This window comes from Ammospiza caudacuta, chromosome 20 (genome assembly GCF_027887145.1).
Source record: "Ammospiza caudacuta isolate bAmmCau1 chromosome 20, bAmmCau1.pri, whole genome shotgun sequence".
In the NCBI taxonomy this organism is placed as follows: Eukaryota; Metazoa; Chordata; class Aves; order Passeriformes; family Passerellidae; genus Ammospiza; species Ammospiza caudacuta.
This window is the reverse complement of record NC_080612.1, coordinates 2,784,306-2,803,594: the sequence shown is the minus strand read 5'-3', so window position 1 is coordinate 2,803,594 and position 19,289 is coordinate 2,784,306. Positions and strand designations below refer to the sequence as shown.

At 44.4% G+C, this 19,289-nt stretch overlaps 1 protein-coding gene across 2 annotated transcripts in view; it reads left to right on the top strand.

Annotated features, from left to right (window-relative positions):
* The window catches only part of AUTS2 (activator of transcription and developmental regulator AUTS2), an 803,165-nt gene extending 789,960 nt beyond the window's left edge, over positions 1–13,205 (top strand). For both annotated transcript variants that reach the window (XM_058817763.1, XM_058817762.1), the window contains 5 exons: positions 1,469–1,610; positions 2,121–2,198; positions 3,885–3,968; positions 4,824–5,046; positions 10,121–13,205. In XM_058817763.1, coding sequence (XP_058673746.1) covers positions 1,469–1,610; positions 2,121–2,198; positions 3,885–3,968; positions 4,824–5,046; positions 10,121–11,360 — 1,767 coding nt within the window. In that variant the 3' untranslated portion in view covers positions 11,361–13,205. The remainder of the gene's footprint in view (positions 1–1,468; positions 1,611–2,120; positions 2,199–3,884; positions 3,969–4,823; positions 5,047–10,120) is intronic.
* The last annotated feature ends 6,084 nt before the right edge of the window (positions 13,206–19,289 follow it).

The following is a 19,289-nucleotide window of genomic DNA, read 5'->3' as shown; positions in this document are numbered from 1 at the left end:
GAAAAGAAATCTGACCATTTCCCTGCTACTATTTTAAGGTGAACCAACACATTCAGAAATCTTTTAACACATCCATGGTATCGCTGTTCCTCTTCAGACAGGGGATTTGTTCGTTATTTAGAGCAGCACCATTCATATGGCTGCAATTAAAGCTTCAGCCAGCTTTTGCTATTCTGAGTAATGCCTGTCAGGGTTTATAACTTGGTTGTTAAAAAAGAGTAAAAAGAGTTCCCAGCATAAAAATCTGGCACACAGGCTTCAAGTGAGGCATTTGTATTTTCTGAACTCCTTTTAACTGTTAAAGCACTTCAGTGTTACTTCCTTAAAAGACTTGACCTTGACTTGGCAATTTCAGTATTCTTGCAGGCCATTATCTCCAGACATAGATAATGCTTTGTTTCCCTTTTTCTTTCTTGTTTTCCTTCTTTTTTTGTTCTCATGACTACACAGACATGTTTCTAGCACTTGAAAAACAGCTATGAGGCACGCACATTAATTTGATCATAACTTTTTAATATGCATATTTATATCATTGTAATAGTCTGTGCTTGGGGCTGGCACAGTATTAAATACTGATTTATAAAGCGTAGCCTGCTCCAGAACTAGTGTTAAGATCTCCTGGTTCCTTGTTACCCATTTATAAATCTTTTCAGCTGCCCTGCACAATTAATCAGCAATCTGCATTTAGGGAGTTCTGGCAGCACAGGTAATTGGGAATTTGGTTTTCTTCCTTCATTCTATAAAACTACTGAAGTGGGCACCCCTGAAATGGGGATGTGGCATGAAGAAGAGCACATCCTTCATCCACTTATCACTCACAGTGCAGCTGCCTCAGCAAATTCCCCTCACAAGAGGGAGGCTGCTGACTCTAACACATGTAAATAAAAACATGTAGTACTTTGAGTGTGGAGTGGGAGCTGTTAAAGTGGGATTCAACCACTCCTGCTCTGCACTCTGCTTCCTTTCATCAAGCTGAGGGGCATTGGAGGGTGCTTTGCATCCAGCATTTCTTGGTGGCAGCTTTCCCTGGGAAATGAGTGGTTCTGGTGTCCATGTCTGGTGTTTCAGCACCCCTGCCCAGCTGGGACCAGGGCCAAGCTGACATTCCCATTTATTGTTGTGGGACAGACCTGTCCTTACAGCTCAGCAAGTGTCTGAGGCCTCTTCAGAGAGTTTCATGTTTGTGTTGAAGGCAGCTCTGTGCTGAACATCCTGGAGGGGTGGGTGTGAGCATATGTGAAAACACTGGTGAAATGAGCAGGAAATATGCAGGAGCCTGAGCTTTTCCCTCTTTGCCTTAGATCTCCCTTCCAGGAAAACAGCTGTACACCTGTGCTTGGGGTCCCAAAATCCAATATTCTTGTTAAAACATCAGTATGAATGAGCTGCTCTACCCACATCATTGTGGAAGTGCCTTTTGCTGTTGCCTTTTCAGACAGTCTCTTCCAAGTCCTGTTTTCCATTTCAGAAACAGATGCAGTCTGACCCACACAAGCTGGACTTTGGCCTGAAACCAGAATTTCTGAGCAGGCCACCAGGCCCCAGCCTTTTTGGAGCCATCCACCATCCCCATGACCTGGCTCGGCCATCAACTCTCTTCTCCACAGCCAGTGAGTACTGAAAGTGAAATCCCCTTCTTGCTCCTTGCTCATTACAATGCTGATCCTTGCCATGAATTTCCCTTATGCTTTGGCTTATGAACTCTCTGCAAGACATGCCAGGGGCTATTAGTCTATTTGATAAATATTTAACAATTATTCAGGATGCTTTTATAAAAAGCCCAACCTGCTGGAACACTACTAGGTAGTAAATGAAGGAACATTTCCTCACAGAGTGATGTCTGGTGCATTGTGGAGATCAGATGTTGGAACTAAGGTGTATTTCACATGCATTTCCTTTTTGTTTCTGACCTGAAACATTCATTCCCCAGCATCCCTTATCCTCTAACTGGGTATTTCTGTTCTAAAAGCAGCTGCTCTTTGCAAGGGACCCCGTGAGCCCCATGCAGGGCACAGCAAAGTCAGCTCACGTGAGCTGTTAAAGAAGGGACAGCCCAGAGCGGACTGAGTCCCTCTCTGAGCCTGTGCTGGGAATTGACCCCTTTTGCTTTGTTTTGGCAGGTGGGGGGCATCCAGCTGGAACCCCTTTTGGCCCACCACCCCACCACAGCAACTTTCTGAACCCAGCTGCTCACCTAGGTACGTGCTCTCTCAGCTCAGGCAGTGACCACTGAGAAATGAAACTTCTTGTGAGGAGACACTGAGCATTCTGCTCACTAACCTTTACAAATGGCACATTTTAGCTGTTTAGTTGTAGTCTTTACCAGGCAGAAGTTCTAAATACACAGAAAGTGTCACTGACTGTGTTTTGAAATACTTCTGGACATTAGAGGAGCACAGTGACAGGGCTGGCTGGGTTTCATTTGAGTTATGCTTAGAACCAGTCCAAAAATGCCTTAAGGGCAAGGCTTCAGATCACAGAGATGTTTCTTTTCCTAACTCCTACTTAGATATCTGTTTTTCCATTAAAGTGAATAGGAAACATAGCTTTAAAATCTTGTGATCTGGCTTCATGTGTCAGTTAGTGAAAATTGGTGAATACCCACTTAAACCAGAACTGCCCAAGTTACCAGATGTTGTTATTTCCTTTCTAGCTTACTGCTTTTGTAATAAGGTGATTTGCTCGTTATGGGAGCATCCAAGACCAAGACTTTACATTGGCATTTTATTTTGCATGGAGAAGGATTTGGGAGGGTCACCAAACTGGGCACAGCAAACAGACAATGCAGGTTTATCATTCTGCTCTTTGCTGCCCATGGAAAATGCTGGCTTTGGGCTTCTTTTTCTGTGTTGATATTTATCAGAAGTAACTTCATCAAAATTGTTAGACTGCTCCAAAATAAAGTGAGAATTTGCTTTATATGATTTTCCTGTTGCCTGTATGCATTAACTAAAAAAATTGTTCCAGCATTTTTCAGTCCATACTAGTTTTTTGTGTAGTATGAGCAATAAGCACCAAGGGAATCACAGAATGCTCAGGCCAGCATGACATATCAGTGGAACAGGACATTTTATTTATACCCTGGCTCTGGTTTAGGAGACTTGGCCTGAAGGTGTTTGGAGCACAGTTGCCAGAGTTAATGATAGCCTGACTAGCAAGGGACATTTCCTGAGGAAGGAAATAAAAGGAAGTAAAACCAGAGATGTTTGCAGATTTCGATTGAAACATCATTGTGATGGTGTTCACAGGGGTCTGAGAATGAGGGAAGAGATGAGGATCTGACTCCATGTTTCAGAAGGCTTTGTTTGTTATTTTATGATATATATTATATTAAAACTATACTAAAAGAATAGAAGAAAGGATTTCATCAGAAGGCTGGCTAAGAATAGAAAAAGAAAGAATCATAACAAAGGCTTGTGGCTCAGACAGAGAGTCCAAGCCAGCTGACTGTGATTGGCCATTAATTAGAAACAACCACATGAGACCAATCCCAGATGCACCTGTTGCATTCCACAGCAGCAGATAATCATTGTTTACATTTTGTTCCTGAGGCCTTCCAGCTTCTCAGGAGGAAAAAATCCTAAGGAAATGATTTTTCATAAAACATGTCTGTGACATATCATGTCCATTTTAACATACTGATTTTCTTTAAGAGGGATTTTTTTAGTAGATGATGTCATGGCTATCGCCAACAACAAAGCCAATGTTTTGTGTCCCAGCCCCTCAGAACCCTGCTGTGTGTGGGGGGGATGCTGTTCCAGCACAGCTGGGCACATCTGGAATGCAGGGGGTGCCACAGGGGTGCTGGGTGGGAGCTGCAGCCCCAGGGGTGCTGGGTGGGAGCTGCAGCCTCAGGGGTTTCAGCTCTCTGTGTTGGTTTGCAGAGCCCTTCAACCGGCCGGCGTCGTTCAGCGGCCTCACCGCCGTGGGCAGCAACGCCTTCGGGGGGCTCGGGAACCCCACAGTCAGTGAGTACCTGGGCCATGGCCCTCCCTGCTCTGCAGCCTGCCAGGGCCACTCAGGGGACTCTTGGCTCTCTTTTGTACTGGTTGGTTACATCACCTACCACTAAAAGATGGGAATTTGGAAAGCAGCCTTTTCCAGTTGTCAGTAAATTGGTTTTTGTTAATTACTTAATTGTTTGGGTTCAACCTGGTGCTAAATGTTACCATTGCATTGTTCATTTAAAAAAATAGAGCCTTTGAGTGTGAAATTTTCTACAGTTTTGTTGCATGTTCAGATGTAAATAATGTGTGCAGCTAGGGAGTTGTGGATGGAGACTTTTTTTTTCCTTTCTCATCAGTAATTCAGGCCATGTGGCTGGAAAAGATCACTAACCTGCATTAACTAGTCCAGCTTCATCAACATTTTTCTAAATTTAGCCAGTCACAGAAAATCATCCTTTTAAAAGTCACTCTCTTTCTTCATATTTCAAATCTGGCATGATTTTGGTCACATATTATTTTATTTTGGTTCAGGATCAAATGCAACAAGTTCCATTATTTATAGTCCCTATAACGGTCATTTCCTGATGTCTCCAAAACATTTGGAATTAGGGTCATCGTCACTTTTATCTTACTCCTTCATCCCTTGTAAATTTTATCCACAGCATTTCCCTTTCCAATTAAAAGAGCTGTCAGATGCCTGCCCATTTTTAGGAATGAGACCCTCTAATGAATCTCTGTTAATTTCCTTTCCTTTTCCAGCTCCCAATAATATGTATTCATTTTAACTCTGAGTGCTGTAAAAGTTGTTTTGGTAAGTACCTTCACTAGAGCATACCTTTTTCTTAAACCTTTTTGTTTTCCACTTCACCATTTCAGCACCCAACTCAATGTTCGGCCACAAGGATGGCCCCAGTATGCAGAGCTTTAGCAACCCTCACGAGCCCTGGAACCGACTGCACCGAACTCCTCCTTCGTTCCCGACCCCTCCGCCCTGGCTGAAGCCAGGAGAGCTGGAGCGCAGTTCATCTGCTGCAGCTCATGACAGAGATAGAGATGTAGATAAACGAGACTCATCTGTTAGTAAAGATGACAAAGAAAGGTACGAAAGAACACTTCCAAGAATTTGTCTAGTTCAAAGCTTGGGGCTCCGTTCCGCTTTTAACCCTCCCCAGCCTGGCACGTTGTGAATGCAGAACTTCACCAGAGGCACGCCTGGAGCTGTCCCCAGGGTGGCACCATGCTAGAGGCAGGTTTGCAGCTCAGGTGTTCCCCTCTGCAGGGTTTCTCTTCCCACTTGCATCTCACACTTTACCTGAAGGAGCTTTGCTGGAGCCCAGTTCAGGCAGTGCCAAGTGGGAATAGAATCAGACCCACCCACTCTTACCTTGTGGGTCACATTTTCGTAGGTCTCTTGAAGGGTTAACGTGGAGATAGTGCCTGACAGCATGGAGGAAAGTATTCTGAGGTCTATCAGATGCTTATCTGCACCTTCAAATACTTAAATAACTTTGTAAATCAGACCTTGTCTGCAAAACACTTCCTCCCTCCTCAATAAACAGCCTGACCAGAGGGACCAGTGCTAAAAGTGTGAGATGAAAAGACTAAAATGCACCAGGAATGTCATGTGCCAAAACCATAGCAAGCTTCAGAGCATGCAGTTCATGCAAAGCACCTTCCTTCCCCTCAAAGAAGCCTCTATGCTTGCACTGCTGTTAACACACCTTCCAACACCTTTCTATTCAGTGTTTTACATGGACTTGCATGCTCACATGTCCAGGCTGGGAAGGGTTAATGGAAAGTAAAACCTGGTCATATTTATTTTTTGTCAGGACTGTTCCCATTATTCAGTTAACGCAGTAAAAATTCCTCTTAACATTGAAGTACCAAATTTATAAGAGTTTGCCATTCAGCAAGTGTCATGCCTTCCTTGAAAACTGTAGAGAGGCTGATTTCAGCTTTTTCAGTTGTGGCTTGATGGCTTTCCTGTTAAGTTTGCACATTACTTTACTACATAATGGCTATTTGTTTCTAATATTTTAATCTAAAAGAATATTTAGGAGATGTGCTTTTCTGACTTCTCTGTCACTAACCCAAAGATATGCATTAGTAGCCTTTTCTAAAAGAAGTTATGCTAACACATTAGATATTCTAAAACTACATGGAAGAGCTTTTCTACATTGTTCTAAAAGAAAGGCAAACTTCAGTTCTTTTCACCTACATTTTCCATTTGGAATACTTTCTGTTTGGTAGCATAGCTTCATTATTTTCATGTCTGATGTTAATGCTTCAAAAGAAATTGCTGTTACAAATTGGGTTTTCTGTCCTGGAAAAGGCTTAAGCATGTGAGTAACTTTACTGGCTTGAATGGCAAAGCATTTTAGTTACTATGATCTGGGTAGTCTGTAGAATTATGTGATTATTTTGGTTGCTGTTTTGTTGTTTTCTCATGAAGTGTTCTGCTGAAGAAAATCCCTTACTGAAAACATTCATTGCAAGCTGCTTTGGCATTGCCTGAACTCCATATCATAGCTCAGAGTATATTTCTTTTCAATAATTTGAGTGCTTAGCAGTAAGCATCATCCATCACTCACACTTGTGCACAGTTCCAGCTTGCAGTGAGTGCAGTCCTGGTTTCACCCCTGCAGTGCTGCTGTGTGCCCAGCTCTGTGGGCTGGGATGTGGCACTTTGCAGCACGTTCACACTGTGGGCTGTGTGAGGAGAGGCTGAGAATCCCTTCCCAGAGCTGTGCTCCCTGTGCAGAGAACGTCTGAGGAGTTGAGAGCCTCTCCCACCTCCTCCTCACCATCCAGTGGCACCCAGGGGGTGAGCACAGAGCTTTCTAGTTGAGGTCCCAACCTTTGTTATCTATTTGAAATTAATTTGCCCAAGCAGAAAGAGCTGGGAATCACACCCAGAGGTTTGATTTCATCTCAAAATCACCTGGTCATCAACCTTACCAACCCAGGAATGGCCCAGGCAGCCAAAAGCATTGAGCTCAATTGCAGCTCCCCAGCTAAGGTTGGTGTTGGATGGGGTGGAGATCCCTGGTGGCTCCTCTTGGATCAGCTGCATGGCCTGTGCACCACAGCCCCTGCCAGGCAGACTGAGAGAGGTGAATCCCTCAGGCAGCCCAGAGAGTGCAGAACTGCAGCAGTGACCCTGTCCTGGCTGGGAGTGGCACTGCAGAGCCCTGATGGCTCTTGCAACATTGCATGTCCCTTCCAGCTCAGGGTGTTCTGGGACTCTGATTGATTGCAGTTGTGGAGGGGTTTTCTTAAAGACTCTTTTATTCCAGCCCAACATTAGGGGAAAAAAAAATTTAAAATAGCAAATGTGGAAAGCAGGATTTGTTCCTTCTCAGTGGTCTTTTGTTTAAAAGATGTCACTGAACACTTCCAGTACAATCATAATGGCATTTAAGTGTCTGCAGTCCTAGAGCATGAAACCAAACCAACCAAGAATCTGTTGATCTTTCAATCAATATAAATGAGGCACACACCTCAGCATAAGAAATTCAGGTTTTTTTCAGTGTAGCACACAGCCTCAGAACTTCTCTTACTTGGTAATAAGTTCATTGGATAATGTGATTTTAAGTTTCTTCTTTGTGGAGGCAGTGGCTTAGAGCTGTTCTCATGTTATCAACCTCAGGAGCTCTTGACAAATGTGAGGATTAAAAAGTTATTCCTTCTCTGTCCACTGGACTATGTGCAGCTCACTTAAATGAGCTGGATAATCAGGAGCCTCTTGAGATGTTACCAACACTGTCATTGAATACAATGACATTGGAAAAGGAATTTGTCATTTTGGTTGCACATATATTTCTCCTTAATTACAGAAAACAGCTGTTATTTTTTCTAAATTTTATGTGTCATTTAAAGTACATCAATTATATGGAAAATTGATTAAATATCAACAAAAGGACTGAATGAGCTTTCCTAGGGAAATAAAACAATTAAGGGTACCCTCTAAACTAGTCCCATAAGCAAAATAAATAAAAGATTAGGCATTGCAGAGCCCACAATCCAGTGTTTTCCCAGCAAAGTAAAGGAATTGAACCTTCACATTGAGAATCCTTCACTGGAGGGCCTTGACTTGGTCTCCCTGTGTCCAGATGTGGAAGCTGCTAAATGCCTCAGCTCTTGGTGGAAAGCAAGTGGAGGGAAATTAGAGCCAGGATGTGATTTCCAGACTGTTCAGGTCCCACTGAATGAAGGCAGCACCTGATCCCAAGCAGAGAAGTGCTGGACAGTACAGACCAGGCAGGGCTCTGTCTTCCAAGTGTTTTCCAAGTTTTTACATTCTGGACTTTGGAGGTCTCTCAGACATGGCCCATGAAATGACAGTTTCAACAGTTCAGTCTAGACACACCAAAAGATGTACCTGGTGACATTAGAATGAGAGTTTCCTTCTCCCAGGCATTTTTTCTGCATTTGCTGCAGTTTCACTGTCCAAAAGTACCTAGAGCTACAAATCTTGCACAGCTCAGCAAAAGAAGTAGGCGGCAGAAATTGTATGGGTGAAGGAGCAAATGTTCACTGTGGAGTCACCCTCTGAGCTGCCCTTCAGCAGCCAGTACTGCTCATCCTGGCCAGAGTGTCACCTGCTGGTGACACCCAGCCTTCAGGTGACACCGGCACCCAGAGACACACCATGTCAGCTGAGGGGACCCCTCACTGCTTACCCTTCCCACAGAATCCCAGAATAGCTGGAGTTAGAAGGAACCTCTGGAGATCATCCATTCCAACCCCCTGCTGAGGCAGGGCCACCCAGAGCAGGTGACACAGGAAAGTGCCAGGTGGGTTTGTCTTCAGAGAGACCTCCCTGGGCATCCTCTTCCAGTGCTCTGCCACCGTCAATGGAAAGAAGTTCTTTCTTATGTTGAGTTGGAACTTCCTGGGTTTTAGTTTCTGGTCATAAATAATAGTTGCCTTTAACAGCACACTGTCCCTTATCCTACATGGAACAGAAATTCCATGCTCAGCAAACAGCACGTGTGCAGCATTGAATATGTAGAGCTGTCCTTATGGAGAGATTCCAACTCAGAGGTCAATTGAAATTACTAAGAGGTTAAAATCATTGGAACTGAGGGATTAGATTCACCTTGTGAATTTGATTAGTTTTAAATGGGAGAGCTTTTTCACTTAGCATTGCCCATAACAACTCCTGGTCAACACTACTTCCTGAAAATAATTGGTATGGAACCCATTTCCATATTTAGATTTTGGTTCACTGCCAGACAATAATCCCCTAAACTTTTGTGCACCGTAATTAGGTTTGAAAGATTGAATGAATTCGCAGTATTTTCTGACTTTGTAGCATTGGCCCTGTCCTGCTCAGCTTGTTTTAACCTAGACATGGGAAGGGTTGGTCATCGGAGGAGCAGCTAACTCCAGATATGATGTTTTCAGAGCCAGCCTGAAGGATGGACAGACAGAGCAGATTTATCTCTGCTGCGGAGGTCAACACAAACTCTGTGTGATGGGCAGCTCTGTTAAACACCTGCACTGAGGGTCACTGCACACTCAGGGAAGTGCCTTCCTGTCAGAGGGCTGGGTTGGCACCATCGGTACTGGTGGTACTCAAAAGGATTTTGCCTCAGCTTGAAGTAAATGGAATTGCAAAAAGTAAATTGAAAAGCTAAACATTGGAAAAGAATAGAGGAGAGAAATTAGTAGTGTACATAGGTCTGGAAATGTTTTTAAAAGCCATTTGAAAAATAGTAATCTATTTTCCCAAATGTATTCTTAAAAGAAGAAGTAGGTAGAATACTATTAACCATGTAATTTGTATTTAATTCCCTCACTTTTTGGATGAAATGAGTATGTTTTTACTTTTCTCTCTCTTCTTTGCAAACATTTAAAATCTTTGCAATACATGTCCTAGAACTAGATGTCCATGGGAGCCTTGTGTGGAGTTCAGTGTTTGAGATCTCAGTCAGATTCTTCACAGAGCAGCTTTGGAGATCTGCAGCTGCTCTGATGAGATAACAGAGTAGGCCAAGTTTAGAGATGGGATGTTCTTCTGGAGTTCTGGTGTGCCACAGGCAGAGAGCATTTACTGGTGCACGTCGCCGGCTCTCTGCAAAGCCACAAGTAGAAAGCCAGACACTCTGATGCTTTGTTTTCTTTGCAGAGCTTCTCATGCCTTCATTTCACACTTCTCTTTCTTGTAGGGAGAGCATTGAGAAAAGACACTCCAGCCATCCTTCGCCAGCACCTATCCATCCAGTAAACTCCCTCGGACATAACCGCAGCTCAAGTGAGCAGATCAGGAGCCATCTGAATCCCGAGGTTCGAGAAAAAGAGAAACCCAAAGAACGAGAGAGGGATCACTCCGAATCTCGGAAGGAGATTAATGTTGAAGAGCACAAGGTGAAGGACAGCTACGTTTCGGAGAAAGAAGGCTTGAGCCATGAAAGCCGAGTGGTGGAAGAGTCTAAGCAAATGCCCAGGGTTCCTTCCCCCTACGCCAGGCCCCCCGTTGTGGAGAGCACCAGGCCCAACAGCACTTCCAACCGCGAGGCCGACAGGAAGAACGAGCCGGCGTACGATAACCCGAAGAAAAGCAACGAAGTCAAGGTGAAGGAAGAGCGAAAGGAAGACCATGATGTTCAGCCTGAGGGACCTCAGACTCATAGGTCATCTGATCAGCCACCACCTATATCCACATCCAACGTCCACCCAAGTCCTTTAGTGTCTATGCCCATGACTGTAGGTGTAACTGGTATACATCACATGAACAGCATCAGTGGCCTGGACAGGACTCGCATGATGACCCCTTTTATGGGAATTAGCCCAATTCCTGGTGGAGAACGTTTCCCTTATCCTTCTTTCCACTGGGATCCAATGAGAGATCCCTTGAGAGATCCCTACAGAGAGCTGGATATTCATCGGAGAGACCCCCTGGGCAGAGACTTTTTGCTAAGAAATGACCCCCTCCATCGCCTCTCTACGCCAAGGTTGTACGAAGCAGACAGGTCATTCAGGGATCGGGAACCTCACGACTACAACCACCACCACCACCACCACCACCCTCTGTCCGTGGACCCGCGCCGGGAGCACGAGCGGGGCGCGCACCTGGACGAGCGGGAGCGGCTGCACATGCTCCGCGAGGACTACGAGCACGCACGCCTGCACTCGGTGCACCCCGCCGCCCTGGACGGGCACCTGCCCCACCCCGGCCTGCTCACGCCAGGACTGCCCAGCATGCACTACCCCCGCGTCAGTCCCCCCACGGGACACCAGAACGGCCTCCTCAATAAAACTCCCCCCACAGCAGCTCTCAGTGCCCCGCCGCCTCTTATCTCCACGCTGGGCCCGCGGCCCGGCTCTCCCAGAAGGACTACTCCTCTGTCCACAGAGATGAGAGAGAGGCCTCCCTCTCACACCCTCAAGGACATTGAAGCTCGATAAGCAGAGCGAGACTCAGTGAAAACCAGAGAAGAGGGACAAAAACCTTGTAAATGAACATAATATAAAGACCTTCTTACTAGTCATTGATACAGACTGGGGATGTGACCCACTGTACAATATGTATAGACCCGAGTGCAAAGATTTTGAAATGATTTTTTTTGTATATTATATGTTGAAATTTTCCAGATCTTTTAGCCAATGTTCCATATGTTCCTCGTGTCTCCTACTCTATTTTATTTCTAGCTTAAAAAATTTCAAAATTTGAACTGAAGAACAAGACATCAGTCTGAGTGATTTGACTAGAAACAAGCCACCACCAATGTCAACCCTACAAAGCTCTTTCAAACCAGAAGTGAAGTCAATTGTAGATATTTATGTAAAAAGGTTGCTTCATGGATTAATGGTTCATATATGCAAAAAGGGTAAGATGAAAGCTTTACTTTGTACAAATGTAAATAGATAAAATTAAGTAACATAATACATTAATACTTCTTAAACTGTGCTATTTGCAAACTTAATATTGATCAACACAGTCTGCTTATGCTGTGTTACTTATATTGTTATAGACAGCTAAACCCCTTCAACTATGCAATGAATTTTAAGGCTTTTCACAAAAGCCTTTATAACTCAAAGGAGCCTTTTCAACACACAACATAATTAAAGTCATATTTTCCCTGAACAAGCTTTTTCTAATGGAAGCCTACTTCTCTTGTTTTGATGAAGAAACAGCCCTTCAGAGGTGTAGTTTTCTGTGTGAACCCTTGCATCAGGCTGCTGAGGTCACTGTAACTCGTGTGTCCCTTGGATGGTGTCAGGATTAGTGCTCTGTGATCACTGACATGGAGTCATGGCAGATTGGGTTTCAGTCATATTAATCTGGGTTAAATGGTAATAATGGAATGCTGGAGATTTTCCAGAACTTTTGTCACTAAACATGTCAAATTTATTTTGGGGAGAACATCTGCTTATAGCCATTCATGTCTGGTTTTATTGCCAGTGTGTCATTTTTATCTGTACACACATTTTTTTGTGTTAAGTGATTTTTAACTACATTGAAACAAATCCTACAAGAAAGTGAATACTTTTCTAAATGATGGATATGTTTTCACTGTGGATCAGTAGTTTAATTAATGAACTCCATTGCAGATTTCATAATGGAATTTATTGTATTTCAGTTGGTAATAAAGTCTGTGAATAGCTAACAGGTCAGCCTTGTTGTTCCCTAATCATAGAAGACATGAAATAACCTGAAGAACATGGTCTTTTTTAAAAATATGCATCAATCTTCTGAAATCTGTCTTTTCATAACACACTTTTTAATAATGTGTTAAGTTTCTTGTCTAAATATTTGGAGAGAATATGACTTTATCAGAGAGAATTCAATATCTTGTCTACTGGACTGTAAAATATATGTATGAAATAAAATTAGTTCCATTGGTCTTCTAGTGTATTAAAGTGCTATCTGAAGTTGTTACCCTGTTTTGGCAAAAAAAAAAGAAAAAAAAGAAAAAAGTTAACTACAAACATTTGTTTCTAATGATCAGAGATCTATTTTAGTAGTCAACTGAAGGTTTAGTTGTGAGCTTCAGATTTTTGTGAACTCCAGATGTTGTGCAGTGTTTCTTTTTTTTTCTTTTTTTTTTTTTTCTACAAACAAAAGGAAAAATACAAAAAAGTCCCAACCCTGAGGAATATGTACACTGGAACCGTAGTGGTAGCTTTCAGTATTGTAAAGAGATTGTTATATACAAACCTTTTTGCTGTTTATCCTGTATGTAATAAAGTCCTTTCTAGATCCTATGTGAACAGAAAAGTGAAGCGGCTCTCAATCTTCAGCATGTTTCCTCCTCAGCGAAGACTTGTGTAATGTAAATTGTGCCATGTTATTAAAAAATGTGAACTAAACTGCTAGGTGCTTCTTTGTGTGCAGTGCCCCATCGTTGCTATGGGGAGGAAGTCCTTTTTCCCAACAGTGGGGTTTTGTTCAGGAGTAGCTGTTAAAATTGGAAAGGAAATGTCAAGCTTTCCTAAGCCATCTTACTGGAATCCTTAGAGCTGTCAGGGAAAAAGAAACAGAAAGGAGACCAGATCCTTGGCTTGTCCAGATTCTTTAAAAATATAGTAACACTCTACTTGGATTAGATTTTAATTAGATCATAATCTTGGTCTGCTGGATGCACATCATTAAAAAGCTGAGTTACTGAAGAAGGCAGGACTGGATGGCCAAGGGAGGATGTAACTGCTGGAGCCAGCAAGGGAGGCCCTACAAGGCAGGGTCTGATTGAGAGCATCATCTTCCAGGCTCATCTCATCCTTACAGAGGAGCCTGACAGCTCTGGCAGCGTCTTCAGGAGGGGAGAAACGTGGTCTTGATTGTCCAGGCTCTGATCTTTGTGAGCAAACTCTTGTTGATGGTCCTTAATTCCCAGTTAAGCCAATGAACCCTCGCTCCCAGAGTCCAGAAAGCATCGAGGCATTTCAGTCCCTTTGAGTTCAATTTCAGTGCTCCATGCCTTGGAAGATCCACATGTCAAGTCTTCTTGTACTGGTGATGCTCAGAAGAGTGTGCCTGAAGGATGTAGTAAGAGAAGGAAAAGAATTTTTAATGCTTTTAAACTTCTTCAGGTGCATTCACTGCTTTTCAGAAGTTTGATATAGGGATGTTATCTTGCACATATAGACAATTTGATCTTTTTTGAAGGGTTTTCTCTTCAGGATATTTGTCTTAAATCTTCTATTTTTCAATTCACTTGTGTTTAAGAAATGAATTTCATTTAAAGACCATGCAGCTACCATCTGTGGGAATGAAATGAGTCATGAGGGCATTAATTCTGTAGGTTGTGTGAGATTTTGATCATAGAAAACCCGCAGTGTGCTTTATAGCAACCAGGGCTTTGCTTTATGTTTTCAAGTCCCATCTTCCCAAATTCCAACTAATTTTCTACAGAGCAGCTTGCTATCACTAGCTGAGATGCCAAATACAATGTTTAGGAAGGGAATCTGAAAACAGTCCTAACATTTGTTTCCCAATATGTTGTTCATTTTATGCCATGCTTGGTCTCTTCTTTTTTAAATTCCTATGTTTGGATCTTTGATTTTCCTTACTGAGACTAAACTCCAGCCTGGTTTTCTGCTTTTCATACCTTACTGCTCCCTTCTTTGCCAGTCCTGTCCTCTTTCATGGCCTAGGGCAGTTAAATCTTATCAGAGGCAGCAATAAACACTGCAGATTTTTTTACAAAAGTCATATTGTTGTTCCTTTTTACCTTTGCCTGTAGGAGCTCATGAAGACTGTAGTCCTTGCTGGACTGGAAGATAGGCAGATGGAGGTTGGGGACGATTTTTCTGCAAGTATTTTCATTTGTAGTGGCTGTGCCTCGTTGAGGAAATGTTTAGCACGGTTCTTGCAGATTTGAACTCTTAATTACAGCTTCACAAGTGCAGGTGTCTCTGCTGAAAGGCTCTGGACAGGGACCAAGGTCACAGAGCAGTGGTGCTGCACTTCCAGAGGAGTCCTTGGCTCACTGCTTGGTTTCTGGCAAGGAAGAAGAGCAATGGTTCAGAGACTGAGGACTCCAGTTACACAGGGTTTTGTTATTGCCACACTGGCTTGGTTAAGTCCCACCTGGATAAACCAACTTCCTTCTTTGGACTCCACCTGCCAGCTTTGGAGTGGCAGTGATTGAATTCAGAAGGTGATTTGGAGCACGATTCCAGTTAAATGGTCAGAATTGCCCTTGGAGTGTGACTCTGCCTGAGCTCTGGATGGAGGCTGGCCTCTAACTCAGCTGGTTGGGAATTGCATTGCAAACGAGTGGTGGGGCTGCCTCCTGCCCTGCTGATGTCCTGGTCCCATCAGATCCTTCCTGCACATGTAAAAACCCAATCCTGGCCATTCCTTACATGAAGCTCTTTGGGACACAGCCTGCCTCTGACTGCACCATGATTGATGCCCTTGGTTGGGGCAACTGAGCATTGTCCAGTGCAGCTATACTGCAAAAATCCTTTTAGTCATACTAAAACTGAAGCTTCAGTGAATGAGCCATGGAAACCTTTATAAAAAACTCCACATTTTTGCTAGCCAAGGAGAAGCAGAGCTGCAGGTGAGGACTGTTCTCCCTGTGCCCTGTCTCCAGCTGGAGGGGCTTGGACTGTTTGTGCCTGTGGGCAAGGTGGAAGTTCCCAGCTGGTATCTGTTGGGGTCACACCCCTTTCTTTTTCCACTGGTATCTTGCAACTGAAATCATGTTAGCACAAAGATATTTCCTGGTCATAAAATAGCTCTCCCTCCTCATTTGTGCACTGTGAGGCTGCATACAGCAACAGGTATTTATGGACATCAGAATGCACATGTGCTGTCAGGTACAGCACCAGGGAAGAAGCTCAATCCAGCAAGGAGCAGAGTATAAAATCCTGGTGGCACCCCACAATCTCACATGTCTGTTTTACTGCTATCTGATGTTTCCTCTGCTGGTTCTGGTAATACAGACATCAGTACAGCATTATCCCCATTTTATAAACAGGAGAAGTGTGCAGGGGGCCCCAAACACAGAGTCAGCAGTGTGATACCAGGCACTACTGCCTGAGTGACCTCAGGAGTCACCCAGGGCAACTGAGTTCATGCCAGAGCCACTGGGGAACAGAGAAAAACCCAAATCAGGCAAATTGCAGAGTCAAGGGTGGCAGGAGATGAGGAGTTCCTGAGTTCCTCCTTTGGTTCTAGAAAGTACTTTTAACCTTCCATATTAACTAATTGTGGCATCTCAGACTGCTAAAGCTACCTGCGAAGGAATGGGTTTTACCTATTTATTGATAAGTAGTTCAAGTATTGAGCCAAGCTGCTAAGGGCTGTGGTCATTCTGTTACTAAGGGCAGATTTGCTGTATTTTAGCACCTAATGTGGCCTTTGATCATCATATTGCCCAGTACTGAAACTCACTCTGAGTGCAGCATTTTTCTTGGTTGAATTTATGTTTCTCTACTGAAAAACTTGAATTTAGCCCTAGGAACTGAGCCATCCACCCCCAGTAAAATCATCTTTGTTTCAAGACAAGATAATTAAGCAAGAATTGAATCAGTTCATTGCATAAAGATGTCACCTATCAAATATACAATATGTTTATTAAATGTATCTTTTGCTTTGCATCTTCAAAGCCCTTTAATAGTTTCCATTGAATCAGTGTCATTGTGTGGGTTGGTTTTATGCAGCAGAAATTCCATTAGCATCAAAAGCTTGGGATTTTTTTTTATTTTTTCTTTTACAGACAACTAAAAATGCAAGCATAAACTTCTAAGGATTTTCAGTAGTGCCTTTTTTGGGGCCTCAGTGTATTTGGGGTCACCATGGTGTGTTTGGAGTTAATTTGATTTACAAAAAGAGGGAAAGGTATCCAACAATGTCCAGTTACTGCCAGCCCAAAGGAAAGTTTTGTCTCCATTAATCCTAAAACAGTGGATCAGAACTGGATTTGGTTTGGCCTGTTAGATAAAGATGTTGTTCTGCAGTGGTACCGCAAGAGGGTGATTAGAGAGCCTGAAACCTGTGTAGGCTGTGCTGCAAGAGGGGACGGCTCTGCTGTTCTGGGCAAGGTGAATGTAGCTGTAAATTGTTTTTATGAGAGTCTGCTCTGTGAGGAGCTCTCGTGTTCCCCTGCTTGAGTGACAGAAATCCCAGCAGTGCAGTGGCAGACGCTGCTCAGGCTAACTGAGGAGTGACCTTACTTTGTCACATTTAATACAAGGGACTAGAAGTGCTCCGTGCCCAGAGCATTCTGCTCGATAGAGGCAATTGTGTTTTGGAGAGTTAGGTTTAAATTGCATGCTGCTACAGACCAGCAACAAAGCACATTGTGCTTGTGTTAGGGGAATAAAAGATGCTTCTCTATTACAAACAGTCAACACAGAATGAGTTACTGTATGTCAGCCCAAGGAGCTGGACTCGATCCTTGTGGGTCCCTTCCAACTCAGGAGATTTTATGATTCTATTCTATGACCTCCTCAAAGTCTCAGCACAACTGTCTGTTTTCCCCATTACCTGGCTTTTGAAAGGAGTAGCCAAGGACTAAGTGAGATAATTGCTTCATTTGGAGATGGGGAAAGAAATTCCTGCCAGGTTTTCTAAGGACTTAGATTAAAATGGTTTATTGAAAATCATGAGAGCTGTCTGCACCATACAAGCAGAAAGCTTGGCTCTGGGGTTTTTTTGGTTTGTTTTTTTTTTTCCCCTACTCTCATTGCCCTTGCCATGTGAAAGGAGAGCCAGCCCTTCCCTGGTGCTGCTCTCCTGCCTCTCAGAGGGATGAGGGATGCATGAGGAGCAGCAGAGCATGGCCCACATTGCTTCAGCTGCTGTCTGGCCAGAGGAGGGAGGCTGGTGGAGCCTTCGTCTCCCTCCTCACACCAGCCATGCCCACACTGCCCACAGCAAGTGCTGGACAGTGCTGTGTCTGCAGGGCCCCAGGTGGGTATCTGAGAGGAGCCAGTCTCCAGCTGGTCCCAGGGCACTGTGGTATGAACTTGGGGCTGCTCGGAGGAGAACTGAGCTCTGCCTCCTCACAGCCCGAACCTGGGGACCAGCACTGCTCTCCTGGGAGGAACAGCAGCAGGTAAGAATAGCATTTGCCATGATCCGAGGTGCAGTGAGGTGGGGAACTGTGCTGAGGAGATGGGGGCTTGCACCTGAACACCCCAGAGAGGGCAGGGGCACCTCAGCACCCCGATACTGGGAAGACTCCTGGTAGCAGTGACTGCCCCCAGGGCAGAGCATCACAGAACGAGTGATTGGGAATTGGAACGGCCTGACCAGAGAGGTGGTGGGGTCACCATCCCTGGAAGTGTTTAAGAAAAGACTGGATGTGGCACTTAGAACTATGATCTGGTGACAAGGTGGTGTCAGGTCACAGGGTGGAGTCAACAATCTCAAAAGTCTTTTCCAAGCTAGTCACTTCTGTGATTCTGTGATCCTGTGGTTCTGTGATTCTGGGATTCTATGGTTCCGCGGTTCTGTGATCCTGTGGCTCTGTGGCTCTGTGGTTCTGTGATCCTGTGGCTCTGTGGCTCTGTGGTTCTGTGATTCTGTGGTTCTGTGATCCTGTGATTCTGTGGCTCTGTGATTCTGTGGCCCTGTGGTTCTGTGGTTCTGTGATTCCTGTGGTTCTGTGATTCTGTGATCCTGTCACAGGCAGCCTTGGTGAACATGTCTCATCCACCTCACAGTGTTATCGCTGGGGCTCGTTGTCAGTGGAGTCATGCTATGACAGGCATTATGGTTTTAAATGACTCATTTTCCACTTAACTGTATTATTGTGGCTTACAGAGCATCTGGAGCTTTGCAGCAGTTAATACATCACTGACTACTACAGCAATGTACTAATCTGTGGCTTTGAAGAATCTCTTTAACAAAATACAGCTGGGGCAGGCAGGTGTTGGTGCCTGTGTGGGCCAGCCCTGCTCTCTGGGGCACCTGTCCCATACTGGACCAAAACACGGCTGATGCAGGAACTTGTGGAGCATCTTTAGTGCTATTTGATACCGCCTGAATCTGGCATTTTTGTGGAATAAAATGAGAGATTTTTGTCAGATGCACACGAGAGACCCTGCGCTGCTGCTGAGGCAGCCAGGCCTGTGAGGTGTTGGTGTACTGGGGAACACGGAGGGTCTGCGCTGCGCAGTCTGTCCTGGATGATCATAATAGTCCTCTGGTAATATAAGTAAGGACTTTTTACACGATATTATAGAATTTAATGTTTTTTCTACTCGGCACGGCCCGCGATGGAGCTGCAGAGGGCGGTGTGGGAGAAGGAAAGGCCGCCCAAGATGGCGGCGCGGCCGCGCGCTGAGGCACTAGAGGGGGACCGCGGGCTGGGAAAGCGGCTGTGAGGCCGGGCGGGCGGGTTCGGCCCTCGGATGGATCCTGCCTGCCTTGCCGGG